Source organism: Arachis ipaensis, chromosome B1, assembly GCF_059453495.1.
Source record: "Arachis ipaensis isolate K30076 ecotype BB chromosome B1, ASM5945349v1, whole genome shotgun sequence".
Classification (NCBI taxonomy): domain Eukaryota; kingdom Viridiplantae; phylum Streptophyta; class Magnoliopsida; order Fabales; family Fabaceae; genus Arachis; species Arachis ipaensis.
In genome coordinates, this window is record NC_142436.1 from 143,447,443 (window position 1) to 143,459,000 (window position 11,558).

Consider the following 11,558-nt stretch of genomic DNA (forward strand, 5'->3'; position numbering starts at 1 on the left):
GGAAGGGGGATTCCTTCGTGGTGGAGTGTGGCGTCGTTCGATATGCCCATAGGACCTATGGAAGCTCTTCTGCCCAAGCTTCTTTTGCATCTTGTAATCTCCGTTTTAATCTGGCCAATATGACTTTGTTGGCAGCTTCGGCCTGTCCATTGGCTTGTGGATGTTCCACGGAGGTGTACTGATGCTTTATATTTAAGTCGGCTACTAGTTTTTTGAAGCCTGCATCTGTGAATTGAGTGCCATTGTCTGTGGTTATTGAATATGGAAACCCGAACCTTGTGACAATGTTTCTATATAGGAATTTCCGGCTTCTTTGAGCGGTGGCGTTGGCTAGGGGCTCTGCCTCGATCCACTTTGTAAAATAGTCTACCCCTACTTTGAGAAATTTAACTTGTCCTGACCCCTGGGGGAAGGGGCCAAGAAGGTCGAGCCCCCACCTTGCAAACGGCCAAGGCGAAGTTATGCTGATGAGCTCTTCTGGCGGGGCGATGTGAAAGTTGGCATGTTTCTGACATGGTAGGCAGATCTTTACAATTTCTGTAGCTTCTTTCTGTAGAGTTGGCCAATAAAACCCCGCCCGGAGTACTTTTTTGGCGAGAGCTCGTGCTCCGAGATGATTGCCACAAATGCCGCCGTGGTACTTCTTCTAACACTTTCTTTGTGTGGGAGGTCAGTACGCATTTCAGTAATGGTACTGAGATCCCTCTTTTGTACAGGATGTTGTTTATAATGGTGTAGTACTGTGCCTCCCTTTTTAGCCTTTTTGCCTCTTTTTCTTCTGTGGGAAGTGTTCCTGCTCTGAGGTAGTTAATTATGGGAGTCATCCATCCTTGGTCCTGGCTTGTTATGGCTAGGACTTTTTCCTCTTCCGAGATTGACGGGTTCTGTAACATTTCCTGGATGAGGCTTCTATTGTTGCCCCCTGGTTTGGTGCTGGCTAGTTTCGAGAGTGCGTCAGCTCGGGCATTTTGTTCTCGGGGTATGTGGTATATCTTATATTCCCCGATTTGTCCGAGCTGTTGCTTGGTTTTATCCAAATACCTTTTCATGATGGGATCTTTGGCTTGGTAGCTCCCTGTTATTTGTGATGTGACAACTTGCGAATCGCTGTAGATGTTGAGTTTCCGAGCTCCAACCTCTTCAGCCAGCTTCAAACCAGCTAGCAGTGCTTCGTATTCTGCCTGGTTATTTGAAGCCGGGAACCCGAACTTGAGGGAGAGCTCAACTTGGGTTCCCTGGTTGCTTTCTATTATCACTCCTGCGCCGCTTCCAGTTTTATTTGAAGAACTGTCCCCATAGAGATTCCACTCTGTGAGGGTTTCCAGGGCATCTGTGAATTCTGCGATAAAGTCGGCCAGATATTGTGACTTAATGGCCGTTCGAGCTTCATATTGGAGGTCGAACTCTGACAGCTCGACTGCCCATTGTAGAATTCTACCTACTAAATCTATTTTCTGCAACATTCCTTTCAAGGGCTGGTTAGTGCGAACTTTGATGGTGTAGGCCTGGAAGTAAGGGCGGAGTCGTCTAGATGTTAGAATGAGAGTATATGCAAATTTTTCTATTTTCTGATAGTTCAGCTCGGATCCCTGTAGTGCTTTACTAATGAAGTAGACGGGTTGTTGTCCGTTTTCGTCTTCCCTGACTAGTGCTGACGCTACTGCCCGGCTTCCTACTGTGAGATATAATATGAGTGGTTTTCCTTTTCGTGGTCGGAAGAGGATAGGTGGCCGTCCTAAGAACTTTTTAAAGTCTTGGAAGGCTTGCTCACATTCTATCGTCCACTCGAACTGCCTTCCCTTTCTTAAAGTAGCATAGAAGGGGAGAGATCTTATCGCAGCTCCTGCTAAGAATCGGGATAGGGCTGCCAATCTCCCGTTGAGTTGCTGTACTTCTTTGACACAGGTTGGGCTCTTCATGTTGAGTATGGCGCTACATTTGTCTGGATTTGCTTCAATTCCTCTTTGTGTGAGCATGAAACCTAAGAATTTTCCTGCTTCTACCGCAAAGGTGCATTTTGCTGGATTGAGTCGCATGTCATGCTTCTTTATGGTGTCGAATACTTGGGCCAGGTCGGACAATAATGTCTCTTCAGTTTGTGTTTTTATTAGCATGTCGTCCACGTAGACTTCCATGATCTTTCCGATGTCATCCAAGAAGACTTTATTCATTAGCCTTTGATAAGTAGCTCCTGCGTTCTTGAGACCGAAAGGCATCACAATGTAGCAGTAGTTTGCTTTTGGTGTTAGGAACGAGGTCTTTTCTTGATCTGGTGGGTACATGGGGATCTGGTTGTATCCCGAGTATGCGTCCATAAACGAGAGATATTTATATCCAGAGGAAGCGTCTACCAGAGCGTCGATATTTGGGAGTGGGTAAGGGTCTTTTGGACAAGCCTTGTTGAGATCGGTGTAATCGGTGCACATTCGCCACTTTCCATTTGATTTTTTCACCAAGACAACGTTGGCTAGCCATAGTGGATATTTGACTTCTCTTATGAATCCTGCTTCCAGTAGTGCCTGTACTTGTTCTTCCATAGCCTGGGATCGCTCTGGCCCAAGTTTTCTTCGTCTCTGCTGTACCGGCCGAGATCCTGGATAGACCGCCAACTTATGACACATCAACTTAGGGTCTATGCCTGGCATATCTGCGGCTTTCCATGCGAAGAGATCGACGTTATCTCGAAATAATTGTATTAGTAATTCCTTTGAGTCTCCTTTTAGGATTGTGCCGATATTAGTTATTTTTTCCGAGGTGTCCCCGATCTGAATCTTTTCTATCTCGCCCTCTGGCTGGGGACGAAGTTCTTCTCGTCATTGAACTCCGCCCAGCTCGATTGTGTGGAACTCTTCTCCTTTGCCTCTGAGGTTTAGGCTTTCGTTGTAACAGCGACGTGCCATTTTTTGAGATGCTTTTATCGTGGCTATCCCCTTTGGTGTTGGGAATTTCATACATAGGTGTGGGGTCGAGACTATCACGCCGAGTTGGTTGAGTGTTGTCCGACCTATGAGAGCATTGTAAGCTGAACTTACGTCGAGCACGATGTAATCTATTTTGAGGGTCCTGGATTGGTTCCCTTTTTCGAAGGTTGTATGTAGTGGTATGTATCCTAGTGGTCGAACCGGGGTGTCTCCTAGTCCAAACAGACTGTTTGGATATGCTTGAAGTTCTTTTTCTTCTAAGCCAAGTTTATCAAAGGCTGTTTTGAATAAGATGTCGGCAGAACTCCCTTGATCTATTAAGGTGCGGTGTAGGTTGGCGTTTGCTAATATGATGGTGATGACCATGGGATCGTCGTGTCCTGCGATGACGCCGGATGCGTCCTCTTTAGTGAATGTTATTGCCGGGATGTTGAGTGCTTCCTCCTTTCCTTCGACATGATATACTTCTTTGAGATATCTTTTGCGAGAGGATTTGGAGATCCCACCTGCTGTGAATCCGCCATGTATCATGTGGACATGTCTTTCTGGTGTCCGAGGTGATCGTTCTGTTCGTTCGGTGTCTTCATCCCTTCGTCTCTTTCTTTGATCATCATCTCGGGTGGCCAAGAATCGATCTAACTTTCCTTTTCTCACCAATTTTTCTATGATATTTTTTAAGTCGAAACATTCGTTTGTGGAGTGTCCTCGGACTCGATGGTATTCGCAATATTCGATCTTCTTTCCTCTTGGATTCCTTGTCTCTATCTCGGTAAGAGGCCCCCGATTTGGAGGTCTCTCCTAACCGAGCGTTTTCTTCCATGTTGATGTATTTTTCTGCTCATTCATGCACTTCATCCAAGGAGGTCGGGTACTTTTTTGATATAGATTGGCTGAAGGGCCCTTCTCGTAGGCCGTTGATGAGTCCCATGATGGCAGCCTCTGTGGGTAAACTTTGTATGTCCATGCATGTTTTGTTGAATCTCTCCATATAGTTACGAAGGCTCTCCCGATCTCCTTGTTTGATCCCTAGTAAACTGGGGGCGTGCTTGGCTTTATCTTTCTAAATGGAGAATCTGGCTAGGAATTTTTTAGCTAGGTCATCAAAGCTTGAGATGGACTTTGGGGGTAGGTTGTCGAACCATCGAATGGCTGTCTTTGTGAGAGTTGTTGGGAAGGCTTTGCAGCGAACAGCATCTGGGGCGTCAGTGAGGTACATTCTGCTTCTGAAGTTACTGAGGTGGTGGTTGGGATCCGTGGTGCCATCATACAGGGTCATATCCGGGAGTTTGAAGTCTTTTGGAATTTTGGTTTTCATGATTTTCCTGGTGAACGGGTCTTGCTCTTTGCGTGAATTTTCTTCGAGATTGGCCCGGGGGCTTTTAATTTGAGATCGGCTTCTAATTGCTGTAGTTTTTCTTCCAACTCCCGATGTCGCCGCATCTCTCTTTGTAGATTCCTTCCGATTTCCCGTTGTTGTTGAGTTTCTTTTTCCAGTTGTTTTAGGCGATCTAGGAGCGCTTCTATTGCCCCTGAATTTGGCGAGTCTTTGTCTTTGTTGATTTCCGGAGTGTCTTGTAGCGTGACATCCGCGTTCTTGTGCGGTGTTCTCTCTTCCAGACCTGAATCGTGGTCGTTGTTATGGTTGTCCGCCATGGTGATGGGATGACTTCCAGGTCCCCGGCAACGGCGCCAATGTTCCGAAGGTTACCTGAAACTGGAGGTCGATCTCGGATGAGATTTCCTGTACTGGTCGGAGATAGCGTGACCGGTCGGCTGGTGGCGGCCGGAGCTGTTGTGTCCGACTTGTTGGACTTGCTGCACTGCTGATCCTTGGCCACCGGAGGGTGGGAGGTACCTGTAAGAGACTCCGATGCTTAAGTTAGCATGGGTATTAGACAGGTTTTTTAGTAGAATCAGAGTATGAGTTATACCTGGGTGCTCCAGTGTATTTATAATGGTGTTGAGTGACCTTTTTAGATAAGATAAGTTAGTTATCCTATCTTATCTTTATCTTTGAGTTGAGGTCAGCTTATCTTCAAGGGAACCGCCCTTATCTCTATAGGCTTGGACTGCCTTTGAATTTGGGTCGTGTTCCTCTATTTGGCCCCTTTATTGGGCTTTCTTGTCGATTTGGCCGAGCTCTTTTAGAAGAGGTCGGATAGTCTGACCTGAAGAGGTCGGTCGCTTTATCGCCAATCATCCCGGGTCGGGTAGCTCGACCCAGGGTATGAATAGTTATCTTTATCTTATCTTTGAGCGAGGTCATCTTATCTTCAAGGGAACCACCTTTATCTCTTATAGGCTTGGGCTGCCTTATGATTTGGGCCGCGTTCCTCTATTTAGGCCCTTTATTGGGCTTTCCTGGCAATTTGGCCGACCTCTTTGAGAAGAGGTCGGACGGTTTGACCTGAAAAGGTCGGTCGCTTTGTCGCTAAACATCCCAGATCGGACAGTTCGACCCAGGGTATGAAGACTAACCAACTAGAAAATAAGATAGAGGACCAAATCTATATAAAAGGTAGTTAAAAATGTTTTTGGCACTCACTTATTTTTATTACTTTTATTTTTTTATATTTATTCTGATTTAAATGTTAGAATATTTTTGTAGGTCATCCCAAATCAAAAATTATAAAATTTATCAACTCGGAGAATATCAAATTTTAAAATTTCAGATAAATAACAAATAATTATTAAATATGATTTTTTTTTTTTTTTTGATCTTTTTGTATGATGTGATCTGGTGTATTAAACGTATTTAATTTAGTTATATAAATTTCATAAATAATTGTTACAAATTTATCTATTAAAAGAGAGACAAGGGAACATAAAAAATGTTTTAATCGAGAAATAATACACTTACATAATAATATCACTATATTACTCCAAACCTTTTGATCCAAATAGACCAAGGAAGACTTGTTTTGATTTTAGTTGGTCAAAATCCTTGCTTCGACTCTACTAACGTTACAAGCAGGAAAAGGAAAGGTCTGCATGGAATCCACTTGCTTCTTGACTATCCATACAAGATACAACAATCCAACGTGACAGAGCACATATTGGATTTTGCTTCTTAATGTGTGGTCCTGTTAAGGGGCGTTTGAAAAATTTTAAAAATAATTTTATTTTTAATTTTTAATTTATAAAAAATAATAGTATTAATATTTAGTATAATTTTTAAAATTAAATTATAATTTTTTAAGAAGTTATACGAATTTATAGAGAAATTAAAAAAAAATAATTTTTTTATAATAATTTTTTTTATTATATTTCTTTTAAAATAAATACTTTTAGAACTAAAAATCTGAATACAAACTAACTTTTTTATAAGCTATTTTTTATATAGTCGTTTATTATTTATTCAAAGATAGTAATAATATACACTGATTACTTCGGTATTATAGGACGATTAATTGATTATTGGATGTTTTATGATTTTATTGAATAATTAGTTGATTATTTGATTATTGATTAGTTCTGACTGTTCTGTTCTGATGTGTTGTTGTTGTGCTGATGTTTTGTGTTTTGTGATTTTTGTGCTGATGTTTTGTGTTTTGTGATTTTTTTGCATAGTGGTGTACTGCTGAAAATTGAATTGTGACCATTTTGTGTGTGTTTGTGTTTATGTTTTGCTGTTTTGTGACTTAATTATGCTTAGATGGTGACTGTCTTCATGATTTATTGATTTCAGTTTGTAGGATTTTGTGATTTCTTTGCCATTTGCATAGTGATGTGCTACTGGATACTGAATTGCTGCTATTTTATGTTTGTGTTTTACTGTTTTGTGACTTAATTATACTTAGATGGTGACCATCTTCATGATTTATTGATTTCAGTTATGTAGGATTTTGTAATTTTTTTGCTTAGTGATGTGCAGTTGGAAACTGAACTACTGCTGTTTTGTGTTTGTATTTCTGTTTTACTATTTTGTGACTTAATTATGCTTAGACGGTGGCTGTCTTCATGATTTATTGATTTTAGTTATATAGCATTTTGTAATTTCTTTGCGTAGTGATGTGCTGTTGGAGAGTTAAATTGTTTTGTTTTTTATTTTTTGTGTTTAAATTTTGAGTTTATACTTAAATAAGTTCATAAGCCTTTAGTTGATGATATTTTATGTAGTGTTTTAAATTTAGAAGACATTTTAAGATTTATATTAGACTAAATTATATTTTAAGATATTTATTTATTATTTTATTATAATTTTTTTTTCAGTTGAACCATGTTGAACCGGTTAGACCAATAAATCAATAAATCAGTAACTAAAACAGTTCGATGATCGGTCTGATTTTTAATACCTTGGGTTTACCAAAATACCATTATTACAAATCCAATTTCCAAGTCTGACAGCCCAAAATGCTGTGGAGCCCTTAGCTTCAGAGCAGGCTCAAGGTCCAAAACCTCGTGTCAACTCAGCACAATTTTAACAGATTTTTAAAGGAAAAACTACCAAAAGTACCCATTAAGTTTATGAATACTGACAAAAGTACTCATAAAGTAAGGAAATTGACGATGTACCCATGAAAGATGGGTTTCGTATAACAAAAGTATCCAAACCCTAATTTTTTGTTATTTTTTATTAAAATTCCTAAACTACCCCCACCTTCAACCTCAACTCCATCGCCACAAATCTCTCATTAATTTTCTACTCAACTCCATTGGCCTTTTCCTAGCCTTTCCCATCACACTCAAATCCGTCCTTCCCCATCCCACCCAAATCCTTCCTTCTCATGGCCTTTTTCATCGTACTCACAGCCTTCATTTTCTACTCTTGCTCCATCGTCTCCATGGTCTTCCTCGGTCACTTCGGAGACCTCTAACTCGCCGCAAAGCATCACCCACTTTCTCACGCAAGCCACCCTCGCTGGCACCCTCCTCCGTCTCGGCGTTGCCGGTGTCACCGCTACCTCCACCGCCTCCAACCTTTTCATCTTCCTCTTTGGTCTCGGTAACAAAGCAAAAGCAATCAGAGGTCTCTTTGATGGCAACATCAGCATTGGACTGAACAAGAGCTCCAGAACGCGGCTAAAGACGTGCGGTAGGCAACGGAGCTTCTTTCTGACGGTGGCTACGGTGCTGACACCAAATTGAATAATGATGTTATGTTTTTGGGGACAGATAAAATAAACTTTTATGGTGGGAGTTCTGGATAGTAGCGCAACAGAGGATTGCAATGCCAAGATTAACAATAGAATCAACTAATACCAATAAAGAATCAGAGAAAAAATCATATAGAAACAATTTTTAATTTGGAGAATTTTTTTGTGTGGAAAAATGTGGTGAAAAAATGAAAAAGAGCCCACCATACTGTATTTCTCTGCCAGAATCAAAGTCCTTTACCACCACCACCACCATTAATTTTGGCCTGATCTATTATAGAAGTAGTTTTAGACTCGATGACAAAGATTTTAAACATGTAAATTGGGTTATAGAAGATTAGAAAAGTGAGTTGAAGATGAGGGTGGGAATAATTTAAAAATTTTATTAAAAAATAACAAAAAATTAGAGTTAAATACTTTTGTCATATGAAACCATCTTGTGAGAATAATTTAAAAATTTTATTAAAAAATAACAAAAAATTAGAGTTAAATACTTTTGTCATATGAAACCATCTTTTATAGCTACGAAACATTAACATTATGTACACTTTTGGTAGTTTTTTTATTTTTAAATTCTTAAGATTTTTCGTATTCTAACCAACAAGAAGATAAGATAGAGAATCAAGTCTATATAAAGCAGAACCAAATATAACACTTATTTCTATCATTCCTATTTCTCCTATTCATTCTATTCGTTCTGACTTGAATATATTAGAATATTTTTGCAGGTCATTCCGAATCGAAAATCATAAAACTTATCAACTCGGAGAACATTGAATCTTAACATTCCAAAAATTCACAAACAACTACTAAATACGATAAATTTTTTGTCTTTTTGTACTATGTGATCTGGTGTATTAAACGCACTTAATTTAGTTATATAAATTTCATAAATAATGGTTACAAATTTATCAATTAAAAGAGAGACAAGGGAACATAAAAATTGTTTTAATCAAGAAATAATACACTTACATAACAATATCGCTATATTACTCCAAACCTTTTGATCCAAATAGACCAAGGAAGACTTGTTTTGATTTTAGTTGGTCAATATCCTTGCTTCGACTCTACTAACATTACAAGCAGGAAAAGGAAAGATCTGCATGGAATCCACTTGCTTCTTGACTATCCATACAATCCAACGTGACAGAGCACATATTGGATTTTGCTTCTTAATGTGTGGTCCTATTAATAATGAAAATTTGGCACACAATAATTATGGTGTTGTCTTACAGCATCTCAACCGTTTAAGTTCATCAATCAGAGCCGTCAAATTATTGTAAGACGATCCACCTTCTTGAACGGCAACTCGAGCCTTCTTCCCAAACTCCTTTGTGCGCCCTCTGATTTCTTGAGCTTCATCGCCACCGTCCATCAACCTCCTGAGGGCCCTCTCAATGTCTTCTCTTCCAACCAACTTCTCTCTCTCCCCAAACCCAATAGTCCCCCACTCATCCGCCCCAACCTCCACTCCGATTCCACGCACATCACTTACCAGCTTCTCATTATAGAATTGTTCACCATGCACCGGCCACGTTATCATTGGCACCCCAGCACTAACGGCTTCCACGGTGGAATTCCACCCACAGTGGGTAACAAACGCTCCTACAGCAGGGTGTTCCAATATCAGAACCTGCGGGGCCCACCCTCTTATAATCATTCCCTTCTTTGAATTCCTTTCCTCAAACCCCTTTGGCAGCCACTTCTGTTTCTCTTCCTCTTCCTCATTCTCCTTTCCCTTCTTCTCCGGCACCACCCACACGAACTCGCAACCCGATGCTTCCACCGCGCATGCTATCTCATAAAGCTGGTTATCCGGGAAGCAGCAGAGACTCCCAAAGCATATGTAAACCACCGAATTTTGTTTCTTGGAATCGAGCCAGCTCATACACTTGTGAGCGCTCAACACGCTCTTCTGTCCTCTCTGCGCTTTTTCTTCAACGGTTCTGTGAAGAAGACACGCAGGTCCAAGATGCCATGCCTTGTGTCCCGTTGTTCTCTCGTAGTACTGGATGTACTCTTCTCCGTCGAGCTCTGCGAAGTTGTTGACTATTAGTCCATTGCTTCTGAGCTCTATCTCTATCATCGCATCCAACACCTCTTTTATGTTCGTTGGCGGGGCTGTTTTTAGAGTGACAGGGTGAGGAAGACCGTGGAGGAGAAACGGTGGAGAAGCATCGAGAGGAATAGGATGAGCTTTCAGTGATTCAATGGCGCAGAGGGAAAAGAGGCAGAAGCCATTGAAGGCAAACCTTGGGATGCGAAGCTTGTTAGCCAAGTCGTCCACCCACGGGAACATGAAGTCGCCGACGATGCAATCCGGTGGGTGGTTCCCCACGAAGTCCTCAATAGGGTCGCGGAGCATGGTGGTGGCTTGGTAGACCTTGTAGAGGTTGACCATGTCGGTTACGGTGGAGAGGCTCTCAAGGCCGTCGGGAAGGCCTACCTCTTGGGAAGGGAAGTGGACGGTGTGGACGGCGAAGTTGGGGTGGTGAGGAATGGAATTGCGGATGATTTGGGAGTTGGCAGGGGTGGTGATGATGGTCACGTGATGACCACGTGAGGCAAAGAGTCTTGCTATGTCGCAGTGAGGGATCATGTGACCGGCGGCAAGGAAGGGGATGAAGTAGATTTTGAGTGGCTGCTCTTCTTCCATTATTTTCGCTACCGGAAACTTCTTCCAAGCTTTCTTAGTTTCTCGTTCTTTTTTCAATTTCGCTTTCCCTTCAACTTCAAGTCGAAGCAACCTTGATGCTTAACAATTAACATATATACCATATGGATTATGGAGGATGACGTTTTTATCGAGATTGGAAAATTTTATATTCTCAATTATTTCCTATGATTATATAAGGTTTCATATATCTAGATATTTTTGTTCAACAACATATAGGGTACAGCATTTCGGTGTTCATTATTATTGTTGAATAATTTTATAACAAAGTAATATGTAATAAAGTGGAAGCCTATGGATAGCAAATTTTATAATTTGTAGTTATTAATTAGTTATTATTAGTGATTTTAATAATGTGAAATTATATTTTATAGTATAAAATTATTTATATTTTTTTATCATTAAATACTGATCAAATTTTAATAAAATTATTAATCTCATAGACTTTCTCATGTAATAAATTTGGCCTTCCATTTTTTAAATCTACATCTCAAATTTGTTGGAAGTTAACAGAAAGACAAAATGCATCATTATTCATAGCCTCTAATAAGCAACATAATAGTGTTAATTATTTTACTAATTACTATTATTTTCTACAGACAGCAGAATCTGAAAAAAACAAAAGCAACAGCATAAGTTTGAAAAATGTGTTGTGTTCAACGCCCGTCACAAAGCATGACAATTTTGAATATGAAAAGACAGCAAATTAAAAGTATCAATTTTAAAGTTGGTAGTGTCGGGGATTACAAGAATGATTATTCTAATTGGTATCGAAGAATTTTCAGAAGTAAGTCCCATTAGGAAGACAATAAAGTACGTATATATTATATAATGGCTACAATAGACTATTTATTTTGGCCCAATTTA

General features: G+C 40.2%; 1 protein-coding gene across 1 annotated transcript; it reads right to left on the reverse strand.

The window, feature by feature from the left end:
- Window positions 1-8,948: 8,948 nt before the first annotated feature.
- LOC107637905 (UDP-glucosyl transferase 73CC6) lies at window positions 8,949-10,928 on the reverse strand. The gene has a single exon (XM_016341159.3). The coding sequence runs from the start codon at window positions 10,671-10,673 to the stop codon at window positions 9,234-9,236; it is 1,440 nt and encodes a 479-aa protein (XP_016196645.1). The 5' UTR covers window positions 10,674-10,928; the 3' UTR covers window positions 8,949-9,233.
- Between the last annotated feature and the right edge of the window lie 630 nt (window positions 10,929-11,558).

Bases quoted from the DNA above. Each gene is read 5' to 3' on its own strand.
- LOC107637905 (XM_016341159.3), bottom strand. From the start codon at position 10,673: ATGGAAGAAGAGCAGCCACTCAAAATCTACTTCATCCCCTTCCTTGCC.